The 27,219-nt window shown below is 47.2% G+C and overlaps 1 protein-coding gene and 1 pseudogene across 3 annotated transcripts in view; one reads left to right on the forward strand and one right to left on the reverse strand.

Annotated features, from left to right (window-relative positions):
* Window positions 1-225: 225 nt before the first annotated feature.
* Window positions 226-27,219, reverse strand: part of AP1M1 (adaptor related protein complex 1 subunit mu 1) — a 39,532-nt gene continuing 12,538 nt past the window's right edge. For 2 of the 3 annotated variants that reach the window (XM_036846970.1, XM_036846972.1), the window contains 7 exons: window positions 19,499-19,625; window positions 18,309-18,451; window positions 17,782-17,853; window positions 16,987-17,145; window positions 11,548-11,673; window positions 10,852-10,927; window positions 9,789-10,691 (listed from right to left, as the gene is read on the reverse strand). In XM_036846970.1, coding sequence (XP_036702865.1) covers window positions 10,669-10,691; window positions 10,852-10,927; window positions 11,548-11,673; window positions 16,987-17,145; window positions 17,782-17,853; window positions 18,309-18,451; window positions 19,499-19,625 — 726 coding nt within the window. In that variant the 3' untranslated portion in view covers window positions 9,789-10,668. Of the gene's footprint in view, window positions 239-9,788; window positions 10,692-10,834; window positions 10,928-11,547; window positions 11,674-16,986; window positions 17,146-17,781; window positions 17,854-18,308; window positions 18,452-19,498; window positions 19,626-27,219 lie in introns of those variants that run through there. The other variant, XM_036846971.1, reaches the window with a different exon arrangement.
* On the forward strand, window positions 5,773-6,663 carry LOC118892367 (annotated as a pseudogene).

Raw genomic sequence — 27,219 nt, forward strand, 5'->3', positions numbered from 1 at the left:
GACATTGTTACTTTAGCCTCTAATTAAAATTCAGCATTTCTGAGGCGGGGCTGTGAAGTCATAGGGGGCTTAGGGGGGCATCGATTACTGGCCCTTCCTGCCGGCTGTGTGCCTGTGCCAGAGAAAGCCTTTCCTTCTGTGCTTGTCTACTAGGATCTCTGAGAGGGGCACTTTCTGATGTTTGATGGTAAATGGGGATCATTTATGATGGGGAAGTAGCTTCCTTCTATCCCTACACCTGTTTCTACTAGAAAAGTCTGCTGTGTCTTAAGCATTCCTTTCCCAAATTTACTGATATGGTTCAGTTTGGTGGTGGGATGAGTTATGTGGATCGAGTGGACACTGTGGAACCCATATCCTTCCTGGAATAAACCTTGCTTAGTCAGAGCATGTTGTAGTATTGACCTGCCGCTCAATTCTGGTTTGCTAATATTTTGTTTAGAAGTTTTGCTTCTAAAGTAAGGCTCATCTACATTTATTTATTTGTTTGTTTTTATTTTTGGCTGCATTGGGTCTTCGTTGCTGCGCACGGGCTTTCTCTAGCTGCGGCGAGAGGGGGCTACTTTTCGTTGCGGTACGCGGGCTTCTCATTGTCGTGGCTTCTCTTGTTGCAGAGCACGGGCTCTAGGCACGCAGGTTTCAGTAGTTGTGGCACGTGGGCTCAGTAGTTGTGCCTTGCGGGCTCTCGAGCACAGCCTCAGTAGTTGTGGCGCACGGGCTTATTTGCTCCGCAGCATGTGGGATCTTCCCGGGCCAGGGCTCGAACCCGTGTCCCTTGCATTGGCAGGCGGATTCTTAACCACTGCGCCACCAGGGAAGCCCCTTTTCCCCTATCTTTAACGGGTCTGGGTATTCAAGTGCTGACTGCTTCCAAGACTGAACTGGGGAGCTTTCCACCATTTTGATTGCCTGGAATTAGAAGCATCTGATTTGTAATAGATTAAACTGGGGGGAATTATAATATCGTACTGTAAAGTACATGAAACAGAAATGTACAGTTTAACAGAATTATGAGGCAAACATCTGTGTTACCACCATCCACTCAAGAAACAGAGTACGGGAAGCATCCCAACCGACAACCCCTGGTCCTTCTCCTCTCCTCCCCCTCCCCCAGGTAGCCCTGTTCTGACTTAACCTTCATCTTGCTTTTTAGAGTTTTTCCCTTACTCTGGAAGCATCCCTGAAGAATACAGTTTAGTTTAAGCCTGTTTTTGAACTTCATCCCAAAGGAATCACCCTGTTTATGTTGTGTGTCTGAATCACTATCCATTAAGTAGGTCTTGATGCCCAGCTAAGAAAGCCATCCCATCTTATTCTTCTTCAAGATTCTTAATTATTCTTGGCCCTTTGCTCTTCCATGTACATTTTAGAATTCGCTTGTCAAGTTCCACAAAAACCTGACTGGGATTTTGATGAGGAATGCATTTAATCTATAATTCAATTTGAGGAGGGTATTAGCTTCTTATTGCTGCGGTAACAAATTACCACCAAGTTAAAACAACACAAATTTATTAATATAACAGTTCTGGAGGTCAGAAGTCTGGAATGGGTCGCACCATGCTAAAAGCAAGGTGTCAGCAAGGCTGTATTCCTTCTGGGGGCTCCAGCGGAGAATCTGTCTCCTCACCTTTTCCAGCTTCTAGAGGCTGCCTGTGTCCTTGGCTCACGGCCCCGTCCTCCATCTTCAAAGCCAGCAACAATGGGCTGAGTCCTTCACACACTGCCACTTTCTGGTTCTTCCTCCTCTGTCACTTTCTTCCACATTTAAGGACTATTGTGATTACATTGGGCCCATCCAGGTTATTCAGGGTAATCTCCCTATTAAGGTCAGCTGATTAGCAACCTTAATCCCATTTGCAAACTTAACACCCCTCTGCCATGTAACTTAACATATTCATAGGTTTGGGGGATTAGAATGTGGACGTCTTTGGGGGGCATTTTTCTGCCTACCACAAGGAGTACTGGCATCTTTGATACTGTGACCCTATAATCATGGTGTATCTACCCACTAGGTCTTCTCTAATGACCCTCCATAAAGTTCCTTTACAGGCCTTGTATATTTTTAAAAATTTAATCCTAGGTACTTCATTTTTTTGACACTATTGTCAATAGTTGTAGTTTGCTTAAGAGTTGTTTATTCTTTTAAATCATAAATGAATGTTTAATTTTTTCAAATACTTTACCTGTACCTACCTATTGAAATGATCACATATGTTTTCCTCCCTTACTCCTTTTAAGATAGTGGATTGCTTTTCCAGTATTAAACCAATTTTGCCTTTCCAGGATTTAACCCAATTTAGTCACAATGTTATGTCCTTTCTATACATTGCCAACTCCACCCCCCCACCTCCTGGAATTTTATTTAGGATTTTCACATCTATGGTCATCAGTGAGATTGGTCTATAATTTTCTTGTCTCAGATTGTTTCATGGACATGCTGATTTCCTAAAATGAGTAAGGGAATGTTTCTTATTTTTCTATTCTTTGGGCAGAGTTTGTGAAATTCTTCTTCTTCTTCTTTTTTTTTTTTCTTTAATGTTTGGTAAAACTTTCCCAATAAAGTCATCTGGATCTGGAGTTTTGACTAGTTTAATTTCTTTAGTAGTTATAGAACAATTCATATTTTTCATTTCTTTTGAGTCAGTCTTTTTCCCCTCTAGGAATTTACCCCAGTTATCTAAAATTTTCAAGTTTGCTGGCATAAAGTTGTTCATAATACCCCTTTATCCACTACTCCTTGCCCATATGGTATCTTCAGGTGGATTAGAAAAAGACAGTCCTCCTCGAGGTGGATGAAGCTTTGGGCCAGGCACACAGCTTGGTAGACAGAAAGTGGGCTGAGTGTCTTTGTGAAGTGGCACTTACCTTATTCTCATCTTTTTAATGTTTCAAAAGCTACAGTAATGTCTTTTTTCCCCCCCCATTTCCAATAATAGCTATTAGTGCCTTTTTTTCATCTTGCTCAAAATTTCCAGCAGTTTTTCAATTTCATTCATCTTTTAAAATAGCTGACTTGTTGATTCTTTTTATTTGAATGTTTGTTTTCTATTTCCTTCATATCTGCTCTTTATTATTTTCTATCTATACTCAGGTTTATTTTGTTCTTTTCCTAAATTCTGGAGACAGATGCTTAGCTCATCATTTTCAGTCTTTCTTTTATAATATATATTTTATCAATATATATAATGTTGTATTACATATTACATATATGCAACATATATTGCATATATTTCAATGTCTAGTATTAATACACTTAAGGCTACAAATTTCCTTCAAAATGCTACTTTAGCTGCATTGCACAAGTTTTTAAATGAAGTATTTTCATTATCTCTCAGTTCAAGATAGTTTTCCAAAAATTTAATTATTTCCTAAAAATTAATTTCCCTAAAATTTCCTAAAATATAATTTTCCTAAAATTTCTTCCTTGATCAATGGGTTACTTAGAACTGGTTTCCAAAAAATGGAGATTTTTCTTATTATTGTTTTAAAATTGATTCCTAACTAAATAATGTTTTGGTAAAGGGACTATTTCCTTCAATCTTGCTTTATAACCCAGTGTGTGCTTAAAAGAAGAATGTATTTTGTAGTTGCTGAATACAATGTTCTACATATACAGGCCCATTAGGTCAAATTTATTAATTGTATAGTTCAAATATTCTGTATCTTTACTGACTTTTTTGGTTTATTTGTTCTATCAACTGCTGAGAGAGATGAATTTAAATTGCTCATTATTACTGTGGATTTAACTATCTCTCCTGGTAGTTGTGTCAAATTTTGCTTTATGTATTTTGAGGCCATGTTATTAGGGTCACACAAATTAAAAATATTTTTATCTTCCTGATGAATCTTTTATTATTATTATAATATGTCCGCTTTATCTCCAGCAATGATTTCGGCTTAAAGCATATGTTGTCTAATATTAATATAACCATTCCAGCTTTCTTATGGTATTTCTATGGTTATTTTCCCCATCTGTTATACATTTTTAAAAATTAATTAATTAATTAATTTTATCTTTGGCTGCGTTGGGTCTTCGTTGCTGCACGTAGGCTTTCTCTGGTTGCGGCGAGCAGGGGCTACCCTTTGTTGCAGTGCACGGGCTCTAGGCTCGCGGGCTTCAGTAGTTGCAGCACGCAGGCTCAGTAGTTGTGGCACATGGGCTGTTGCTCTGCGGCATGTGGGATCTTCCCGGTCCAGGGCTCGAACCCATGTACCCTGCATTGTCAGGCAGATTCTTAACCACTGCGCCACCAGGGAAGTCCCCATCTTGTTATTTTTTTTTTAAAGTTAAGAGTCTTTTTTTTTTTTTTTTTAATTTATTTCTTTATTTATTTTTGGGTGTGTTGGGTCTTCGTTTCTGTGCGAGGGCTTTCTCCAGTTGCGGCAAGCGGGGGCCACTCTTCATCGCGGTGCGTGGGCCTCTCACTATCGCAGCCTCTCTTGTTGCAGAGCACAGGCTCCAGACGCGCAGGCTCAGCAATTGTGGCTCACGGGCCCAGTTGCTCCGCGGCATGTGGGATCTTCCCAGACCAGGGCTCGAACCAGTGTCCCCTGCCTTGGCAGGCGGACTCTCAACCACTGCGCCACCAGGGAAGCCCCCCATCTTGTTATTTTTTTAACTTTCTGTATTTTAACGGTTTTTATGTGTCTCTTATAACATAGAGTTGAAATTTTTAAAAATCCAGTTTGACAAACTGACCTTTAGCTGGAGTGTATAGTCCATTTATACTTAATGTAATAATTGATATCACACTTAAATCTAGATTTAAATCTACCCTATTAATTTACTTATTTTTACCCTTTCTATGTTCCTTTTTATCCCCCCTCTGGCCTCTCTGGCCTCCTTTTAGGTTGTCTGTGGCTTTTTAAAAAAATCATTGTCTTCCCTCTGAACATTTGGAAGTTACAATTCTGCTTTTATTATTGTAGTGATTCCTTTAGAAGTTATAATGCATGCTTATCAAAATGCAGATTTCATCGATGTTTTTTACTTTTGTCCCACACAATCGTGGACTTGGAACACTTTAACTCCATTTACTCCCTGAGGACTTTTTTTTTTCTGTTGTACATTTTAATTCTATCATTTTTTTTAACTCCAGGAAACATTATTGTTGTTTTATGCAACCTATGTTTATTTAGGTTTTCCCATGTATTTACTCCTTCTTTATTCTTTATTCCTTCTTACATCTTGACCTTCCATCTGGGATCACTTTCTTTTTGCCCAAAGTAATATAATTTAGAATTTTCTTTAGTGTGAGTTGGCTGCTGGCAAACTCTTATGGGCTTTGTCTGAAAAAGTTTTTATTTCAACCTCATTCTTGAAATATTTTTGTTGGGTTGGCAGTTTTCTTTCAGCACATTGAAAATGTCATTTTGCTTTCATCTGGCTTCCTTTATTGCTGATGAAAAGTAGGCTGTTTACCTTGTCACATTTTTGAAGTTAATGTGTTTTCCACCCCCAGCTGCTTTACAGATTTGTTGTCTTTTTTTTCTTTATAAATTTTACTGAAGTGTAACATATATACAGAAGAGTGAGCAATCATAAATGCTTGATGAATTTTCAAAAGTGAGAACACTCATGTAACCTGCATCCAGATTTAAAACAAAATCACTGGTATTTTCTAATTTCCATTACATTTTCTTCTTTAATTACACGTGGTAATTTAGAAGTGTTCTTAAAAACTATATTTGAGCTCAGTGATGTGGCGGCCCGGGCAGGCCCGGGGCGTGGCAGTCTTGGTGGTGGCGGCGGAGCTAGAGCAGAGTGGAGCCACCATGGGGCCCTGGCTGAGCATGTTGGGCCACGTGGTCCTCTCCCCAGTCTGGTTCCTGTGCAGCCTGCTCATGAAGCTGTTCCAAAGCTCCACCCCAGCCATCACCCTCGAGAACCCGGACATCAAGTACCTGCTGTGGCTGATTGACAAGGAGGTCATCAGCCTTGACACCTGATGGTTCCACTTTGCTCTACCGTTGCCCCAGCACATCCTGGGCCTCCCTGTAGGGCTAGCACATCTACCTCTCGGCTCGAATCGATGGGAACCTGGTCGTTCGGCCCTACACGCCTGTCTCCAGCGATGACAAGGGCTTTGTGGACCTGGTCATCAAGGTTTACTTCAAAGACACCCACCCCAAGTTTCCCGCTGGAGGGAAGATGTCCCAGTACCTGTAAAGCATGAAGATTGGCGGCACCATTGAGTTCCGAGGCCCAAATGGGCTGCTGGTCTACCAGGGCAAAGGAAAGTTTTCCATCTGTGTGGACAAGAAATCCAACCCTGTCATCAAGACAGTGAAGTCTGTGGGCATGTTTGCGGGAGGAACGGGCATCACCCCAATGCTGCAGGTGATCTGCGCCATCATGAAGGACACGGATGATCACACCGTGTGCCACCTGCGCTTTGCCAACCAGACTGAGAAGGACCTCCTGCTGCGGCTGGAGCTGGAGGAACTGAGGAATGAACATTCTGAGTGCTTCAAGCTCTGGTACACAGTGGACAGAGCCCCTGAAGCCTGGGACTACAGCCAGGGCTTCCTGAACGAGGAGATGATCCGGGACCACCTTCTGCCCCTGTGCTGATGTGCGGACCCCCGTGCATGATCCAGTACGCCTGCCTGCCCAACCTGGACAGCGTGGGCCACCCCAAGGAGCGCTCCTTCGCCTTCTGATGGGCGGGCCCGGGCCGCTGGCTCTGCCCCACACTCACCGTGCCCTGTCCGCACCCACCCCTCCTGCTGTTGTCTGTTAACACCACTCTTCCCCACATCTCCCGCTGCGGCCGGGTTCAGCCTGGCCTGCCCGTGCCTGGGAGTTCACCCCGCTGGGCTGGTCCCCAAGGGGCCCCTTTGGGAGCAGGGCTCTGTTAGACGTGGGCCGCTGTCAGCCACCTTTAGGGCAGATTCCTGTCTGAGCCTCACTGGAGATGCCCTTCCCCACCCCCTCTTGGCAGGGGCTGCTGGGTGAGAGGCTGCCTCGACCCCAGGGCACAGCAGGCCCAGCCAGCAGGGAGTTGCGCTCTCCCTGGGGCTGGAGTAGGAGGAGGGGGCTGGCCGAGGGCCCTTCCAAAGCCTCAGCATTTCCCCAAAACACCCAAACATTCGGGCAGCTTTGGAAGCTCCAAGCAGTCGACCTCTGATTGACCAGCTTGGGGTCCCGGGCTGCCAGCCCTGATGGCAGAGCTAAGACGATGTATTTATCCCTCTGTCCCAGACCCCCCTCCCGCTGCCCTCACCCCAGGTGGGGGAGATTTTGAGCAGAGCCTCTTGTCTGAGGGATATTCTCAGTGGCCTCGACGTTGCCTTTAGACCACAGCGTGTCAGCCTCTTGCATATCGGCATTTTAGAGTCATTTATGAGCAAACATAACATTGAAGTAAAACTTTGTTAATTTGGAAAAAAAAGAAAACTAATTATATTTGTAAATATTTTAAAGAAATTCATTTGTTGTTGAATTCTAACTCAATTCTCTTGAGAATTCCCTAGAGAATGTGGACTCTAATACCAAGAATTCTTGGGAATTTGTGAAAAGTGTTTCAGGGTCTAGTACACTTTTTTTTTTTTGGCCTGAAGTCTATTTGGTCTGATATTAATATAACTACATGAGGTTTATTTTGGTATTGGTTAGCATTATTTTCCTTTTAACTGTGTTGTGTACTTATATTTCAGGTGTATATTTCACAAACAGGATATAGCTGGATTTTGTATCTTAAACTAGCAGGTTTGCTTCGTTTACATTTATTGTGATTCCTAACATTTGGATTTATTTCTACAATCTTATTTTGTGGTTTCTATGGCACAGTATGAAAAGTTGTGCAGTTTTAAGTGTTATTATTAAAAGATTCTCAGGACACCTTGTATTTATCCCGCTTTTTCATGCTCCTCTCTCCTTTCCTGTTGGTTTGTTAAAATTTTCTTTAAACCGTTTCCCAACCACTGGTTTGGAAGTTATACAAGATATAGCTTTTTTAGACTTTAGTCCATCTTCTTCCCAAACAGTGTAAAGACCTTGGGAGGTATCGATGCCAACTGCCTATCTATTTTGCAGGATGCTGTCCAGAATTTTAGTTGTACCTTATGTTACTACTCAGACATTACTAACTCATCATTACCACTGCTTTATACAGTCAATGATAGTTTAGATATTCCCAATGTTTTCCAAGCTTTTTCAGCAATCCTCCTCAAGTCTCTTTCCTTCCTCCTGCATTGAATCCTTTTTTTTTTTTTTTTTGTTGGTGGTGTTGGGTCTTCGTTGCTGTACACGGGCTTTCTCTAGTTGTGGAGAGCAGGTGGCTACTCTTTGTTGCGGTGCGCAGGCTTCTCATTTTGTGGTGGTTTCTCTTGTTGTCGAGCACGGGCTCTAGGTGCATGGGCTTCAGTAGTTGCAGCACGCAGGATTCAGTAGTTGTGGCGCATGGGCTTAGTTGCTCCGCAGCATGTGGGATCATCCCACACCAGGGCTCAAACCCGTGTCCCCTGCATTGGCAGGCAGATTCTTAACCACTGAGCCACCAGGGAAGTCCTGAATCTCCTTCTTGTTGTACGCCAAGTTGCTTCGTGAGGGTCTGCTATTGTTAAACTTCTAATTTTGTTCTTTTGCTGGGCACAGAATTGGTCATCACAGATTAGTCATCTTCTCTCAGCAATTTGAGCCTATTCTTTATCTTCTGACTTCCATTCTTGCAGTTGTGAAACCAGCTCTCAGCCTAATTGCTTTTTTCTTTTGTGTGTGTGTTGTGTGTTTTTATCTTCTTTGCATTGCTTTTTATGATCTTCACTGAGTCTCTAATGTTCTGCATTTTGACTGTGATGTTTTTTAGTTTTAGACTTAGGTTTGTTTATCCTGATTTGGGCTCACTGGTTTCCTGAATCTGAGAATGTAACGATTTTACATTTAAAATGTTTAATTTTGGAAAATTCTGGTCATTGTCTCTTTGTATATTGTGGCCCCCCAGGGTCTTCTGGAGGGAGGCCACCAGGGCTTGCTGCAGATGTGGGCATGAGAGTGAGGGGTGGGGCATTAAGGGTACCTGCAAGGGCTTTGGCCTGAGCCCTGGGCCAGGGCAACGTCCTTTACTCCACGCAGTAGAAGGCCAAGATTCCACTCAGGCTGATGCCCACTAGACCTCCAAGGAGGAGCTGGGTGATATGGGAGAGGGAGGAGAAAACACAGCCCTTGAAGGCAAGAGGGTGTGGGCCAGGAAGGGCCACTAGCGTTGGAAGGACAGTGGGTGCAGTGCCTGCAGTGGGAAGACAAGCTCCTCCTGCCCATGTGCCCACCATGATCCCCTCTATGGACCAGGCAGCGGTTCTCAGACTCCAGTGCGTGCACGAATCACACGTAGAGCCTGTTAACCGGTCTCCTGGGCCCCATCCCGAGACTCTGCCTCAGCAGGTCAGGGTGGGCCTGTGAACCTGCATTTGTAGTGAGCTCGAAGGGGACGTTGATGTTGCTGGTACCAGGACCACACTCTAAGGAAGACCACTGGGCTGGGGAGGGATGGGGGCAAACTGCTGGTGATCTGAGGATTGGGGGTTGTAACAGTCATCTCAGATGAAAGGGATACATTTTGCTCATGTGCTCTCCTCTGTGTGGCCCCCCTAGAAGGGGTGGCCCTGGTGGCCCAGTGCAATGGCTCTGCCGCCCCACTGCCTGTTCCCGTCTTCCCTGGGGGATGTAGGGGCACTGGGAGCTGGTGACACCACACGGAGCCACACATAGGTTGGCGTGAGCCTGCACCTCCCCCTGGTCATCCAGGGGGAGTCAGCACCACGCTGTATCAGACGGAAGGCAGGCAGCATGTTTAATTGGCGGAATTTAATGTACTCATGACACAAACACAGACAGGGTTGAAGGGGGTGGTGTCCAAGCACGGATGTGGATGACCCGTGCGCCCCACCCTCCGAGGCCGGGGGCCCTTCCTGGACCCCACCTCCCCTGGTGGGACAAACACTGATGTGGCTGAGTGACAGCATCGTGTGGCACAGGCTGGCCCTGAGAAGGCGCCTCTGTTGAAGCCTATGCGTCCAGGCCAAGGAGCCTCCAAGGAACAGCCATAAGCTGCAGCCTCCGATCAAAGTGCCAGGTTCCGGCCTGATGTGGGAAGGCGACCCAGCGTCAGCCTCGCTGGGGAGGAGGGCGAGGGACGGGGAGGTCCTGTCCTCGCCAAGTGCTGCCTGAGCGCTTCAGGATGAGGGGCAGGAGGCGTGGACAGTGAAGTTCACGTAAACAGCAACGGACCAAGACAAAAATCCAGGAACACTCAATAAACCTACAACATTCAACAGAACGGCAGCAAAACGGTGGCCCTGCCAGCCCGGCCAGACAGTGGTCTGGCGAGCATTTCCCAATCTTTTTGTGACTAGGAGCTAAACAGCACAGAAGGCTGTATTTGAACTCTGGAGGGAAAGATTTCTTTCCTTCCCTTCAAACTGACTCGGGGGCAAAGAGACGAGACTTCTTGAAGATACGCCTCTTCTGGGAAAAGGGACTTGGGGGATAAGAGTGGCGACGGCACAGCAGGTGCACCTGGAGGAGGAGGGGCCCCTGGGTGGAGCCGGGAGGGTGGCTGGTGTCCAGGGGAGCCCTTCCTTCCGGCAGGCTTGGCAGGTGCTTCCTCCCAGTGCTTCCACCAGGAGCCCCGGTGCCGGGCCGGGAGCGCTGGCCACCATGGCCCCTCACTGGGTCCGGAGCTGGTAATCTAGGAGTGGGGAGGAGGCGTCTGTCGTCTGCTCTGCACCCTGGACCCACCTGCCCCGACCCTGGGGCTGCTCCGTGAGCACCACCCCGGAGACAGCGGCATGCCCACCAGGGACCTTTTCAGCACCCCCCGACCTGCCCCACGGGTGGGCCGCACGCACCTCCGTTCTGAGTGATGTAACGAACCCACGGCAGGGCCTGGTAACCGCTCTTCTCGATGATCTTCAGGTAGCGCACCTGGGGCACAGGTACCAGGGCCCTAAGCATGCACACGCCCCCATCCCCCTTCCTGGTCCCCCCTCCGTCATTTCTCCCGGGGCCGGGCTGTGACCAGGAGGGCGAGGGAGGGGGCAAAGGGCCTTGATCTGTCTGAACCTCTCAGAGGCTGAGGGAGGGTGGAGGTACTTCTAGAAGATGCGGCAAAGAGCCAAATGTGCACTCTCGGGCACAGCCCTCCAGCAGATTCCTGGAGAAGGGGTCCCGTCCAGGGTTCTCGTCCCCATGCAGGTTTTCTGCGGAGGAGCCCAGGAAAACGGGTCCCATGGTGGCAAGTGTGTGGATGCTAGAGGCTCAAACTCTAGTTTTGGGGACTGGATGCGTCTCTGAGCTTGGAGCTCAAGAACAGGTCAGGTCTGGGTAGACAACTGTGGGCCTCTTCCCATTAGGGCCGGGCTGCCCTTGGAGACACGCAGAGCCGGGGAGCACCGCGGAGCCCCGGGACAAGCCAATTAGCACCCTTTCCTAACTGGTTGCACTGATGTCTGTCACCTGCAGCCCTGTGAGCCTGGACTGACACCTGGTCCCGGTCCCTGTGAGGCCCCCCTGGGCCTGCCCATGTCAGCCCTGGCCGCGCGTACCTGGATGCCGGAGGTAGTGAAGTAGGGGATCTCAAACTTGACACTGATCGGGGGCTTGCCCTCCTTGTCCTCCGCCTCCACGCTGGGCAGGCCGAAGTGGGCCCGCATCAGGTACTCCTTGCCGCCCTGGGGGAGAACACCAGGCTGGAGGTGGTCAGGCTGAGGCTCCGGGCAAGCTCAGCCAACGGCTGCCCCTGGAGAATGCCAGGCTGCTGGCTCGGCCACCAAGCCCCTTCCTGTGTGGCCTGCAGTCACCCAGTGCCTTGGCTTCTCCAAAACACTCACACTTGTCCTCCAGGCCTCACGGGCTGCCCCCACCAGCCCCGCTGGGGAAAACTGTTGAATTCTGAGGATGAAGAGAAAATTTCACAAGTTGCCAGGCACAGAAGTCTAGCTGCTTCAAGGGAAATAAGACCAACAGGCCTTGGGAGGGAAGAACAGAGAGGGAGAGCGTGCGCACACAGCACAGAGGTGGGCTGCCGTGGGACACGGGCCCTGCCTGCCCAGGCCAGAGTCCAGGTGAACAGCCCAGAGCCCAGTGTCAGGAAGGTGTGTGAAAGCAAGAAGGACACGTCAGAATGAAGAAAAGGGAACAGGGAGAGGCAACAAAATAAGAGACCAAGGTCGGGGGCTGACTGATGAGCTGGCCCCGGGTCTTGCCCCCAAAGGGGGTGGCTCTGGCCCTGGAAGCTGAGCAATGACTCCAGAGACGGGGCGTGGAGCAGGGCCAGGAATGACTGGAACCCTCCTCTCAGCACGAGGAGGCAGGAGTCCTGGCCTGGTTGTCCAAGCGCCCGGTGAGTCTCACCCAGAACAGCAGGGAGCGGTGGGAAGCACGGCTCTCGTCACACGTGGGACATGGAGGGTTTTGATCCCCAGGCCTCTGGCAACAGGAGTCACTGCCGACCAGAGCTACTTCTGCATGCCTCGGGCAGGGCACGGCAGGGCAGAGCCACGCCTCCCCAGGGCTGAGCTCATGCTCCCCTGCCTGGGATGAAGCGAGTGGGCAGTCTCTGCTCATCAGTGCACGAATGTGGACTCTGCCTGACTCGGTGCTATGTGCTGAGCGAAGATTCTGGGACAACGAGGGGAGAATAATGTGGTCTCAGCAATAAACGAAGTAGGCAGCAAAGGAATAAAGTCAGCTCCATCAGCCTGTGTATGAAACAATAACCTGACCAAAAATCTGAGCCTTATCAAAACAAAGTGGAGGGACTTCCCTGGTGGCGCAGTGGTTAAGAATCCACCTGCCAATGCAGGGGTCACGGGTTCGATCCCTGGTCCGGGAAGATCCCACACGCCATGGAGCAACTAAGCCCATGCGCCACAACTACTGAGCCTGTGCTCTAGAGCCCGCAAGCCACAACTGATGAAGCCTGTGTGCTCTAGGGTCCACGTACCTACGTAACTACTGAGCCTGCATGCTGCAACTACTGAAGCCCACGCGCCTAGAGCCCGTGCTCCGTAACAAGAGAAGCTACCGCAACGAGAAGCCTGTGCACCACAACAAAGAGTAGTCCCCGCTCGCTGCAACTAGAGAAAGCCCGCACGCAGCAACGAAGACCCAAACGCAGTCCAAAAAAAAAAAAAAAAAAGTTAAGAGTAGTAATTAAAGAAAAAGCAAAGTGGAAAATGAAAGCAAAACAACATGCAGAGAGACAGGCCCTCTCTGGGGGGTGGTGGAAGTCTGCAAGCCTACCTTGTGTCAGTCATGTCCATGTAAATGGGTTTACTTCTCCTATTAATGAGAAAGACTTAGAGGTTGGCTCACAGACCAAAACCCAACTCCACACTGTAAAAGCAGAGTGAGAAAGGCTAAACCAGTAGAAAGAATGGGTGAAGGCGTGCCAGCCAAAGTCAAACAAAATAGAGCAGGGCTGCTGCCACAGCAGAGAATTCAGGGCAAAGAATTACAGGTGCAGAGGACGATAGTCCACAATCCTAAAGGCTATTCTTATGATCCATAGGGAGGATACAATAGATAGGAGTATCTATGCACCAAATAACATGGCAGCAACTTTTGTTAAGCAGATGCTACAAAAGAGGAGAAGAGAACCAGAGGAAGGCAGAGCTGGCCCAGCTCTCTGTCTGACTGATGCTGTCATGGCATCATGGCAGACCTCATGGCACATGTGTCAAATTCTCTACCCCAATAACAGAGGCCCTATCTTCTTCTCAACTACATATGGGATATTCACAAACTTTGACCTTTTATTAGTGCACAATGAACACTTCAATAAATTCTAAAAGTAGAAACAGCATGAATAACATTCTCTGGTCTCAAAGCACCAAATTTATAGTGAAGACAAAATGGAAAAAACCCCTTGACCAGGAAATTCAAACAAAACAAAACTAAACAAAAAAACACTCTCCATTCAATTACAGAATTTCTAGATAATATCAAATATTACATGCAAGATCTATGGGCTACACAGCTAAGGCAGGGTTCAGAGGAACATTTGTGGCTTAAATATTCATTTATATCAATACAAATTTTAAAACAAAATAATCAAATTAAAATACATAACTTGAAAACTAGAGCAAAGAAAGGATGAAGAAACTAAAATTAAACACTTATAAAACTGAAAACTATTACAACAAATAAACTAAAAAGTGAATCTGGAAAAAAAATACACAAACCACCAGGTAACCTTATCAAGGAGAAAAGAAGGCACAAGTACGCAAAATAAGATATAACAAGGGAGAAGTAATTGTCATAAGAGAAGGGGAAAAAAAGACACCAATTTTCTACAACTCTGTGTAGACAAATTTGAAAACCTGGTTAGGGTGGATAATTTTGTAGAAAAATACAATTTACCTAAACTGACTCCAACAGAAATAGAAACTCTAAACGGTCTAATTTCCACAGATGAGTTAGAGAAAGTAACAGAGATACAGATGGTCACACAGCCAAATTCTACCAATCCTCTCAAGGCGAGACGATCTCAAGGCTACTTAAACTGTTCTGCATCATGGAAAAGGGAGACAAAAAAATAATGAAATGGGTACAATATTGATACCTGATAGAGACTGTACCAAAAAAAAAAATCAATCTCAGTTATGAATCTCAATGTAAAAATCCTACATACAATGTTAACCAACAGGATTAATAGCACATTAAAGAGAAAATAGATCATGATCAAGTGGAGCTTGCCAGAATGCATGGATGGTTCAAGATCCATCCTATATTAATATAGGAACTTATAGACACTGAAGAGGCGTTTGGGTAAATTCGCTGGCCATTTGTGCTAAAAACACCGTAAAGGGGACTTCCCTGGTGGCACAGTGGTTAGGACTCTGCGCTCCCAATGCAGGGGGCCCGGGTTTGATCCCTGGTCAGGGAACTAGATCCCACACGCATGCAGCAACTAACAGTTCGCACGCAGCAACTAAGAGTTCGCATGACACAACTAAGGAGCCCGTGTGCTGCAACTAAGGACCCCGCCTGCCACAACTAAGACCCTGCGCAACCAAATAAAAATAAATAAATATTAAAAAAAAAACAAACAGTAAAGTAGGACTGAAGTGAATTGTAGCCCAAAGCAGCAACACACTTAAGAGGGGAAACCCTGCCAGCTCCAGCTGGGGGCAAAGCCAGGAGGCTGCTCTCTCCACCGCCATTTACAGGCAATGGAGACAGCAAGTGAAGCAGTGAGACGCCAGAAGCCATAAGGTACCCAAGAATGGGAGATGAAAAGGGGAAACTGCATCTGGCTGCAAACAGTATGGAAGAATATCTAAAAACCCATGAGAATTGAAAGAAAAACTACCACAAACAAAAAATTTAGTAAGTTACCAGGACACAAAATTACCATACAAATGTTAGCAACCTGTTGTAAGATATAATGGAAGAGAAGACCCCGTTTACCAAAACATCAACTTAAAAATTATCCTAATGAGAAATATGCAAAACCAGAAGAGATCCTTGGGGTGTCCTGGAGGCAAGGAGTGTTCTGTGGCTTTTATCCGGTTCAGTTGTGTTCACTCTGAGGAAATTCACTGAGTTGTGCACATATCACTTGTTACTTTTCTGCATGTTATATTTAAATAAAAGTACCTTTAAAAACAATGGGAAAGGCCATATGAGGTATATATAAGGTAAGCATTAAAACATTCCCAAAAGGCACAAAGGTGAGACTGGGACAAGGCTATTGATAGGATAATTCGGCCTCAAAAAGGTGTTAATCCTTCCCAATTAACTTACAAATTTAGTGCAAACAAACTGATTCTAAAATTTATAAGAAAAATGAAACAAGCAAGAGTTGCCAGGAAACAGACAAGCAGTGGGGTTGTGGGGAGTTACGATGGTGGGGGTAGGGTTGGCCCTACCAGATGTTAAAACATAAAGTTAAAATGTGGCTTTGTGGCATGGAGAGACAGACAAGAGGATACCCAGAAAGAGACCTAATGCCGCATGAAAATTTGATTTTTGAAAAACACGGCATTTCAAACCACTGGGGAAAAGATGGGACTTTTTAGTAAATGATGTTAGGAAGCTGGATAGCCATGTGGGAAAAGATAAAGTTGGATCTGTATGTCACCCATTTACCAGACTGTGCTCCAAAAGGACCTAAAGTCTAAGGTGAAAAATACTACTGTCCTCGTTCTTGAAGCAAACATGGGTGAATTGCTTTATAGCCTGGAATGGGGAAGCCTTTCAAATCATGACTTAAATTCCAAACACAATAAAAGAAAAAGACTGAGAAATGTGACTACATTAAACAACAGTTAAAAGAAGAAGCAATCAAAAAGGTTACACAGCAAAAAACACCAGAAGCAAAGTCAAAAGACAGACACCAAACACTGAGAAATACCATTTGCAAATGATATCAAAGAGAAGGTACTAATCTTGCCCATGTGTAAACAGCTTTTGGAAACTAAGAAGAAAATGAGCAAACTTGATAGAGAAGTGAGCAAGAGACAGCTACGACAGTTTCCAGAGAAAGAAGCACACACAGTCCTCTGAGACATGGAAAAGGTGCTCCACCTTGTTTATCATGAGGATGGCAACGGCCGCACCCTGAGTCGGCACAGCCGCGTACCCATCTTCCAGTCCCAGGGCACTCTCCCCACAAACCCAGACTCAAGTGCTCCAAATCCTGAACACAAGCCAGGTGGCTCTACCAGCCTGTGGGCCGGGGCAGGAAGTGCTCTACCTTCCTGGAGCTGGTGCTGGATTCCCGTGAGGCTCTGGCCCCAAGGCGGTCTGTTCCCCAGGAGGGAAGCTGAGTTCTAAACAGGAGTGTCAGAGGGAGAAAGAAGGAGGGAGAGAGGGAACCCTGCCGTGACTCTGAAGACAGGCCGGTTCACACACAAGAGGAAGGTGGAGTGCCCCCCTACCCTGGGCCCCGGCCCCGCCCCTGCCCCAGCCAGGCTGAGCGGAGCCGGCCTCTGCCCACGCCTGTCTGGAGGCGGTGCCCCGCCGAGAAGGGTGCTCACCGGGAAGGACTTGATGGACCACACAATCTCACTGTTCTCGGGGACCCACTTGACGCTCCCCACCGTCGTCTTGAACTTGGGTGAGTCGGCATCGTTGGGCACGGGGATGTGGATCTCCACGTTGTTGGCTGTTGACCGCCGCTTGAACTGGCTCTTGGCCTGGAGACGAGGCCGATGCGGCCAAGGTTGTGGCGGGCGAAGGTGAGACAGCCTGGCTCCCACCCAGCCTGCTCCCACAAGGGCCACATGCCCCTTGGCCTGGCCTCTGGGAGTCCCCCCCCCAGCACCAAGCTGACCCCCACGCCCTCTTCCCACCCCGAGGTTTTCCTTAAGCTCAACTCCGGACGGTCAGTCTCTGCCCTCCTGTCCCCTTGGCCTTTGGGACTCCCGATCCCTCCCTCTGGCCCTGGCCTCCAGGGAAAACGTCTGTGTGACCAGGGCTGGCCTGGGCTAGGCGAGGTGACTGAGTGGCAGGAGTGCTCCACCTGGACACTTGGTCACAGGCCACTGCCACGGTGGCCGCACACAAGACCCGGGCAGTGTGTCCTCTCTGTGCCCAAGGCCCACGCTGTGCATGAGCTCACAGTGAGGCAGCACGGATGACAGCCACAGGCCTCACGCCTTGGGCAGGTGTCACAGAGCCCCAGCGTGCCCCCAGTCCTGGGTTAGGACCCTGTGCCAAAGGCCCCGGACAGGCCAGAGATACCAGAAGGCCTGCACCAGGCGGGGAAGCCCAAATCCCCCCTCTTACGGCCCGCACGCCTGGCTGATGCTGCGTGCAGGATGCACACGCACCTTGATCATGTACTCGATGCGGCTGTGGGAATGCTTTTCAATCACGGACTCGATCCAGATCAAGGGCTTGACCTGTCGGGGAGAGTGAAGATGGCGCTCACAACCAGTCGTTTTACAAAGCCCTGTTTCACAGAGGGGAAACTGAGGGCAAGGGACCACTGGGCCAGGTGTGAGCCCAGCACACTGCTGCTCGGGGCTCCACAGCTGGTGCCAGGATGGGTCAGAGCATTAGAGAAAATGCAGAAAACATCACCGAGGACGCTCTGGTGGGGATGCCTGGGAAAGGGGCAGTGGTGCCAAAGGCCCCTCAGTTCAGAAAGTTCAGAGCCTTGCATTGTCAAACAGGCTCCTTGGAGCCCAGGCTGCTCGTGGGGAGCCGTGCCCATCCTGGGCATCACCTCACAGACGTGAGACTCGCTGTGGACGGGGACGGCTCCCAGCCAGCAGGGGAGAGGAGGGAGGCTGCCCCAGGGGAGGAGCAGGGAAGGGGCCTGGGGGCCCTCTTGGCTGGCGGCTGGTGCACTCACATGGGTGTTGAGGCGGTAGGACATGAGCTCGAACTCGCCATCAGGTGGGATGAAGGAGATGGTGCGGTCGTTCTCAAAGCGAGAGAGCCGCACACACTGGTGGAACTTCACGTCCTCCAGCTCCACGGACTTGCTTTTGCCACCTGAGGGGAGGTGGGGGTGAGGGCGGGACAGTCCTTAGGCTCCCCAGGCCACTCTCTCAGCAATGCTCCCACTGTCTGGGGTCCACTCCTGACAGAGCACAGCAGAGCTGCCCCCAAATCTGTGAGAGTATCTTGGCCACGAACACCAAGGGGGCCGGCTTCTGAGGCAGCCACGCCCCATCTCTCCTCACCCCCCTGGAAACCCCATCACGTCCCAAGATTGGGCTGAGGGCAGGGCTAGTAGGCCTAGTTCACACTGAGTCCCCAGCCAGGGTTGCTGCCTGGGACATGTTTGCTGAATGATTAACAGACCCCACTGGGGGTGCTCGGTGATGACTTGGGGCCCCCTGAGGGCCCCGGTCCTGTCATCCCTGGGGTTCTGTCTTGGTTTCCCAGCCCAGAGAGGCTGTGTGGGTTGAGCTCAGTCCTGAGAGCGCAGCTGCTCTGATGGGCTAACGTCAGAGAGGCCCTCACTAGCGATGCTGCAGACGTAACTATGACAACACGCGCCACTGCTCCGGCCGCCGGTGGACCTGTGGTTGGCGGGGAGGTTGGTGGTCCAGTTTGCAACCACGGAGCCCGAGCCACCCTGGGCTCCTGAGGCCGCTCTAGCCATGCCCCACCATGGGAAGTGCTACATCCAGGCCAGGCAGCGCATGCTCGAACCACTGTATGTGGCTTTTGAACAGCCCAGACCCAACGCCAGAGGTGAGGGCAGAAACTGGGCCCGGGAGGGGAGAGCGAGCCCCGCGGTACCTTCCAGTAGGTGGAGGTGAGGACCTGTGGCATGATGCTCCACGCGCTTTGGCAGCTACGGTACTCACCTGCACCTCTGGCCCTCGGAGCAACAAGGGGGCTTGACTTGAGGATTTTCACTCTCCCATGTCCTCTAAGTCCAGGTGTTAGTTTATTCGTTTTCACAGTTGTCTTGTAAACAACGTGAAAATGTTTCTAAGCCAAGTGCTTGAGATGAACTTGTTCATCACGCAGATGAACAGTCCCTCAGCTGCCCCAGGGGTGAAACCTGGGCCCCGGTGGCATACTCACGGCCCGTGTTGTCGAAGAGAACCTTGTCGTTGAGGCCCAGGCGCAGCTCAGGCATGCCCGACAGGAAGACCCGCATCTTGATGGAGCCCACAATCTCACTGCGTAGGACGTTACCGTTGGCGCTGACCTAGGGGGTGGGAGGAGGGCTGAGGGGAGGCCCCACGCACCGGTCACTGTCCCCCCCACGCTGTGTGACCCTCCCGGCCACTCCCGTTCTCAAAGCCCTTCTCACTGTCCCCTGAGCTGGGGAGGCAGTGCCAGGCCAGGCCAGGGAGGCAGACACTTACAGGTCCTGCCTTCTAGGCCTCAGGCCACACGAGGCTCCTCCCTCTCAGATGGGCCAGGCGATACTGCGCCTGGAATCCTCTCTGAGGGCTCTACTCTAAGTTGCTCTTGGGATGCCCGGGGCAGACCTGGTGGCTTGAGGCTGCATGCTCGGCTGGCCTGGGCAGGGACTCTACCAGGTCTGCTCATCTGCTAGGCTCTCTTGGAGCAGGCCAGACTCACTTTCCTGGAAATCTCTATTTCTCCATGTGGGGCCTGGCAAAGCCCCTAGGGCTTGTTGAAGACGGAGCTTCCTGGGCCCTGCTCCCAGGGCTGCCCTGATGTCTGATAACCACTGATGCAAAATAACAATACACTTAAGCAAATACAATCAGAGCTACAACACTCCTCAACAGGGCGGGGCTGTGACTTGGGCGACCTTTTAACTCCTGTGCAAACCAGAAGGCATCTGAGAGTGCAACTAAAAATCACAGCAGGACGATGGGCAAACCCGGAGACTGTCCTCAGGGACCCAGGCTGCTGGAGCACCTCTCCTTGGGCCCATTTTAGAGACGAGGACACTGAGGCACAGAGAGGATGCCACACGCCGAGGGCACAGAGTGGCTGGCAGAGGTGCTGGGGCCACAGCCTGGACCACCACCCCGTAGTGCCATTCTGTATGAGGCCACATCCACACCAGCAAGTGAAACAGAGGGCTACAAACTCAGAGGCCCTAGGGCCATATGGGTCGTTCCTTGGAGGGCCCGAGTTTCCGATTTCTGCAGAGAAGCAGGAAAATCTGTCCAGTCTTTAACTCAGACGTCTGGAAGTAACACGTGCACACGTGAAAGCCCTTCGCCTCTGAGGGAAGTGGAGAACTGAGGCGCCATGTGGATGACGACCCCGAGAAAGGCGCAAAACAGGACAGAAGGCCCTGCAGGGTGTGGCTCCGTCGCTTCCCGTCGCTCACTATACTCTGACCACGCTGGCCTCTCACTGGCCTCGCCTCGGCAGGCAGCGAGCTGACCCTGCAGCACACAGAAGCCGCTTCCCCCTGCCTCTCGCCAGCCCTGTCTGCCTGTCCACCCATCCTGTCCGCGCTCTGGCGAGGGGCCATGGCAGGCTGCTCACTGCTGGGTCCAGCACGAGGACAGTGCCTGAGGCAGCGGGCACTCGGCGAGCCTGTGCAGACACGGCCCTTCGCCCCTGGGCTCTGGGCAGCTGGCACTACCACCTGCCTTCCTCTGCAGGTCCTCCGTGTTCCCCCCGACAGTCTGCCCTTAGACCCCCTTCTCTGGGGGGCTATCTCCCCTTGGGGAGTTGGGACTGCACCGCCCTCTATAGCTGAACGATGGGAAAGAAGGCTCAGGAAGTGGAGACAAAAGCCATGCAGCCTCTAAGGCTAATCCTGGCTCTCTGGGCAGCAACCAGGACGGTTCTGAGGCGTGACTGGCAGCCCAAAGCTGGTGCCTTCCCCAGGGGGGCGTGGAGGAGATGTTTGCTGGGGGATCGGCTGCCTAATTATACTAGTACAACAAGATTTTCAGAATCTGGAGGCCAATGTTGACTCTGAAGGCCGCCAGTTCTGCAATCAGACTTAGGAAGGTGTGTTCCAACATGCCTGGGATGTCCATACCTGCCTCTTGCTGCCCCTTATATGGAAGAACAGGGGTCCTTGGGCAGTGCCATGTGTAGGGACACACTGTGGCTGGGACGCCCCTGAACTCCCGGCACTTTCCCAGGCAGCTGTTTATAAGCTGCTCCCTGGGATTGCTTCTCCACCTTAGGACACCCTACAGCCATGTTCTGGGCTCAGTAAACAATTCAGACGAAGGTCCTCAGGCAGGAGGGGAACGCAGTGAGTGAGGCCACTGTCTTGCCTCATGGCTTAGTAAGTAAGACAGCAAATACGTTTACATTCAGTCCACTGGGAGAATCTTTTTGGAAAGCACTGTTACTTAGCAATTGCATGTCTGGGAACTCGGCCCTCCAGAAATCCTGCCCAGATAAGGGAGATGCCCAAACACACGTCTGAGGATGAGCAATCATGCTCATTTCTGCACTGGCTGTAACAGTCAGAAATGGGCACACCTAAGTGGCCCACATGACTGGATTGGCCCAGCCAATCCTTGTCTGCCCAAGTAATGGGAGTGAGGCCCTCTCCCGTGCGGTGACAGGCAGGCTGCAGGTGAGGTGGAACTGGCTTGCATCACCCTTTCTCTACCACTGACTACAGCTATAAAACCTGGGCAGGAGGCATGGGCAACTACTGGAAGACTGAAAAGGTGGGTCTGGGAGGAGCCAACTGAATGGGCAGTCCTCCCTACCCGCCTACCCATGTGAAAGTGCAGCAGAAACCTGGAAGTGGAACCAAGAAGTATGGTGCAGTCAGAGCTTGTGGAAGCCTCTGGCTCTAGCTCCAGGGCCAGAAGGGGAACTCCTGCCGCTCAGAAGGAGTATGGAAATCCCTCATTTACCCCCTTTTCTCTGTTTTCTCACATCCCAGGCCCTAGGCAATTCAGCTGCCTTTCCAAGATGGTGGGGCAAACCCAGGATTTCAGCCCAAGTGCAGACAAGCATGAGAGTAGGGATCTAGAGCCCCAAGTTTTTGGCCACAGAACCAAAAAGGGAAGCCCCCAGCCAGAAAGCACCAGGTAAAGAGCAGAGAGTGAAAGGTTCAGGTAAACAACCTCGTGAAGTTGTTTATGTCTCCAGATCTCTCTAGAACCAGGCGTGCATGGATATGATCCTAATTAGCACGCCAAAGACATCAAGAACCAAACTCTCCCCAGTCCCGGACGGACCACTGGGCAGTGCATATTTGGGATAGATTTAAATAGCAAAGGGCACAAAGGCTTTGAGAACTGAACTGATACTCATGGCCCATAGATTGGGGGTTGAAACTTGTGGCCTGAACCTAACCAGGACAACTGTCAGCTAAAACAAACAAACAAACAAAATCAACATTTTCTGTATAATTTAAATAAGACCTAGAATCTTACCCCAGGATATAATCTAAAATTACTCAGCATACAAAGAACCACGAAAATTTCAGCTCACATGGAAAATACAATCAACGGACACCAACAATGATATGGATATTGGGATTATCTGACAAGACATTAAATAGCTAGGATAAAAACTGCAAACACTCTTGCAACAAATGTCAAACTAGAAAGTCTTGGGAAAGAAACAAGACTATAAGAAGAAGAATCAAATGGACATTTTAGAACTGAAAAATAAAATAACAAATAAATCACTGGATGGGCTTAATAGCAGAATGGAGATAACATAGGAAAGGGTCAGTGAACTTGAAAGCAGATCAATAGGACTTATCCAATCTAAACAACAGAGAGAAAAAAAGATGGAATAGAATGAACAGAGCCTCAGAGACCCTTGGGACAATAACAAAAGGTCTAACATTTATGTCACTAGAGTCCAGACAGAAATGAGAAAGAGTGAAATGGTGAAAACATATTTTAAGAAATAATGGATGAAAACATCCCGAGTTTGGTAAAATACATAAATCTACAGATCCAAGAAGCTGAACAAGCCCCAAACAGTAGGAATCCAAAGATATCCATACCTAGACACATCATAAGCTATCTGCTGAAAACTAAAGACAAAGAAAAAATGTGGAAAACAGCCAGAGAAAAACAACACATTACCTACAGGGGAATACTGATTCGAGTGACAGTGGATTTTCATCAGAAACCATGGAGCCCAGAAGGAAGTGACACAACATTTTTAAGGTACTAAAAGAGAACTGTTAACCCAGAATTTTATATCCAGTGACAATATCCTTTTGGAATCAAGATGAAATAAAGACATTCTCAGATGAAGGAAAACGAAGGGAATCTGTAGCCAGTAGGCCTGTTTTGAAAGAATTGCTAAAAGAATCTTTTTAGATGGAACTGAAATTGTACCAGAAGGAAACCTGGAAAATTGGGAGTGAGGGGAGAGCAACAGAAATAGTAAATATCTAGGTAAATATGGTAGAGAGTCTTCTTCTTTTTGTCCTCTTGAGTTCTTTAAAGTATGTTTGACAATTGAAAGCAAAAATTTTAACACTGTCTGATACGGTTTTCAATGTATATAGAAGAATATATAGGACAACTCTATAAGAGGGTAGTAAAGTTTCTAAATTCCAATTGAAGCTGTAAAATATTAACTCTAAGTAGAGTATTTTATAGCAACCACTAAAAAAACTATACGAAGAAAAAAAAGAGTGAAGAAACAAAATGGAACACTACAAATGTTCAAGAAGATCACAGAAAGATAGGAAAAGGAAACAAAGGAATGAAAAACAGAAGGCAAGTAATAAAGTGGTATATTTTAATCCAAGCAAATTAGCAGTTACAGTAAGTATAAATGCTCTAAATATATAAAAGACAGAGACTGTCAGAATGGATTTTAAAAAATGAATAAATTATATGTTTGCTACAAGATATATGACACAGGTTAAGTTAAAAGTAAAAGGATTAAAAAAAAAGGAGTAAAAGGATAGAAAGACATATACCATGTTAACACTAATCAAAAGAATTCTGGAGTGACAATATTAATAGCAAAACAGACCTCAGAGCAAAAAAATTATCAGGAATAAAGAGGGGCATTATATAATGATAAAGGGGTCAGTTCACCAAGAAAACAGAAGAATCCTAAATCCATTTGCACCTAATAGAAGAACTTCAAAATATGTGAAGCAAAGACACAGACAAATTCACAATTATAGCTGGAGATCTTAATGCTCCTCAGTAACAGGTAGAACCAGTAGACAGAAAATTAGCAAGAATTGCTAGAAGAATTGAACAATGCCATTAACCAACTGGATTTAATTGGTATTTACAGAACACTCTCTCCAACAAGAGCAGAATATACATTTTTTTCAAGGGTACGTGGAACATTCACCAAGATAGATCATATTCTGGATCATTAAAACAGACCTTAACAAACTTTAAAGAACTGACAGTATATAAACTATATTCTCAGACAGTAATAGAATTAAATTAAAAATCAATGACAGGGAATTCCCTGGTGGTCCAGTGGTAAAGAATCCGCCTTACAATGCCAGGGACGTGGGTTCGATCCCTGGTCAGGGAACTAAGATCCAACGTACCACAGGGCAACTAAGCCCGCGTGCCACAACTATTGAGCTTGCGCGCCTCAACTAGAGAGCCTGTGTGCCTCAAACTACAGAGCTCAGGTGCTCTGGAACCTGCGCACCACAACTACAGAGCCCATGCGCCCTGGAGCCTGGGCGCCACAACTAGAGAAGAGAAAACCTGCACGCCACAAGTACAGAGAAGCCCGTGCACCGCAGTGAAGATCCCACATGCTGCAACTAAGACCTGATGCAGCCAAAAATAAATAATAAAAAATATATATAAATAAATAATAAATAAATCTTAAAAAAAAAATCAATGACAACGAGATAACAGAAAAACCTGCAAACATTTAGAAATTAAACAACACTTTTATTAAATAAGCCATGGGTCAAAAGAAAGTCTCAAGGGAAATTTGAAAATATTTTGAAAAAAAATGAAAATCCAAGATATCAGTGTAGGATACAGCTAAAGTAGTGCTTAGACAGAAATTTATAGCATTAAATGTTTATATTAGAAAAGAAGAAAGTTTCAAATTAGTATCTTTAGTTTCCACTTTAAGAAACTAGGAAAAGAAGAGCAAAATAAGCCAAAGTCATGAGGAAGAAAATATTAGAGATAAGAGCAGAAATCACTGTGACTGAAAACAGAAAAATAATAGAGGAAATCAATGAAATCAAAAGCTGATTCTTTGTGAAAATCAATAAAACAGATAAACCTCTCATAAGATTGATGAAGAGAAAAGAAAGACAACATAAATTACCAATATCAGAAATGAAAGAGAGGGTATCAGTACAGACCCTGTACACATGAAAAAGGTAATAAAGGAATACTATAAACAACACTGTGCATATAAACTCAGTGACTTAGATGAAATAGATCAATTTCTCAAAAACAGCAAACTACCAAAACTCACTCGAGATGAAACAGAAAACCCAAATAATCCTATAACCATTAAATAATTGAAATTCGTACTGAAAAATATTCTGAAAAAGAAATCTCCAGGCTCAGATAGTTTTGCAGGTGAATTCTACCAAATAAAATAAAAAATAATAAATTTACAATGGCTTCCAAAAAATGAAATACTTAGGTATAAATCTAACAAAAAATTTGTACATGGTAAAAACTAGAAAATGCTGATGAAAGAAATCAAAGATGACCTAAATATATAGAGAGAGACATACTGCACTCATGGATTGTGAGACTTAATATACTAAAGATATCAAATCTCCCCAAATTGATTAATAGAGTTACTTAACACAACACCAATCAAAATCCCAGACAAGCTGATTCTAAAACTCTACACAAAGGAACTAAAGAGCTAAACAATTTTGAAAAAGAAGAATGTTGTGAGAGTCACATTATCTGATGTTCAGACTTACTATAAAGTTACAGTTATCAAGACAGTGTGGTTTTTGGTGAAGGAACAGATATACAGATCGATGGAAAAGAACAGAGTCCAGAAATAGACTTGCACAATATGGCCAATTGTTTTTTGACAAAAATGCAAAAGCAATTCAATGGAAAAAGAATAATATTTTCCAAAATGATTTTACAACAAATGAAAAAAATTGTTCGATATGCAAAAAAACGGATATATGCCTCATACCTCAAATAAAATTTAACTCAAAAATATCATAGACCTAAATGTAAAACTATAAAACTTTTAGAAGAAAATTTAGGAGAAAATCTGTGTGACCTTGGGTTTGACAATGAGTTCTCAGACATGGCACCAAAAGCATAATCAATTAAAAAAACTGACATTGGACTTTCTCAAAATTAAAAACTTTTGCTCCGTGAAAGACAATGCCAATAGAATGAAAAGAAAAGTGACAGACTAGGAGAAAATATTTGCAAATCACACATCTGACAAAAGACTTTATCCAGAATATATAAAGAACTTTCAAAACTCAACAATCAGAAAACAAACAACTCAAAAATGATCAGAAGATATGAAGAGGGACTTCCCTGGTGGCGCAGTGGTTAAGAATCCGCCTGCCAATGTAGGGGACACGGGTTCGAGCCCTGGTCCGGGAAGATCCCACATGCCGTGAAGCAACTAAGCCCGTGAGCCACAACTACTGAGCCTGTGCTCTAGAGCCCGTGAGCCACAACTACTGAGGCCACGAGCCACAATTACTGAAGCCCATGCGCCTAGAGCCCGTGCTCCGCAACAAGAGAAGCCACAGCAATGAGAAGCCCGCGCACTGCAACAAAGAGTAGCCCCCGCTCACTGCAACTAGAGAAAGCCCGTGCAAAGCAACGAAGACCCAACCCAGCCAAAAATAAATAAATAAATTAAAAAAAAAAAAAGATATGAAGAGACACTTCTCAAAAGAGCATAACGATGACAAA

Source organism: Balaenoptera musculus, chromosome 3 (genome assembly GCF_009873245.2).
Source record: "Balaenoptera musculus isolate JJ_BM4_2016_0621 chromosome 3, mBalMus1.pri.v3, whole genome shotgun sequence".
In the NCBI taxonomy this organism is placed as follows: Eukaryota; Metazoa; Chordata; class Mammalia; order Artiodactyla; family Balaenopteridae; genus Balaenoptera; species Balaenoptera musculus.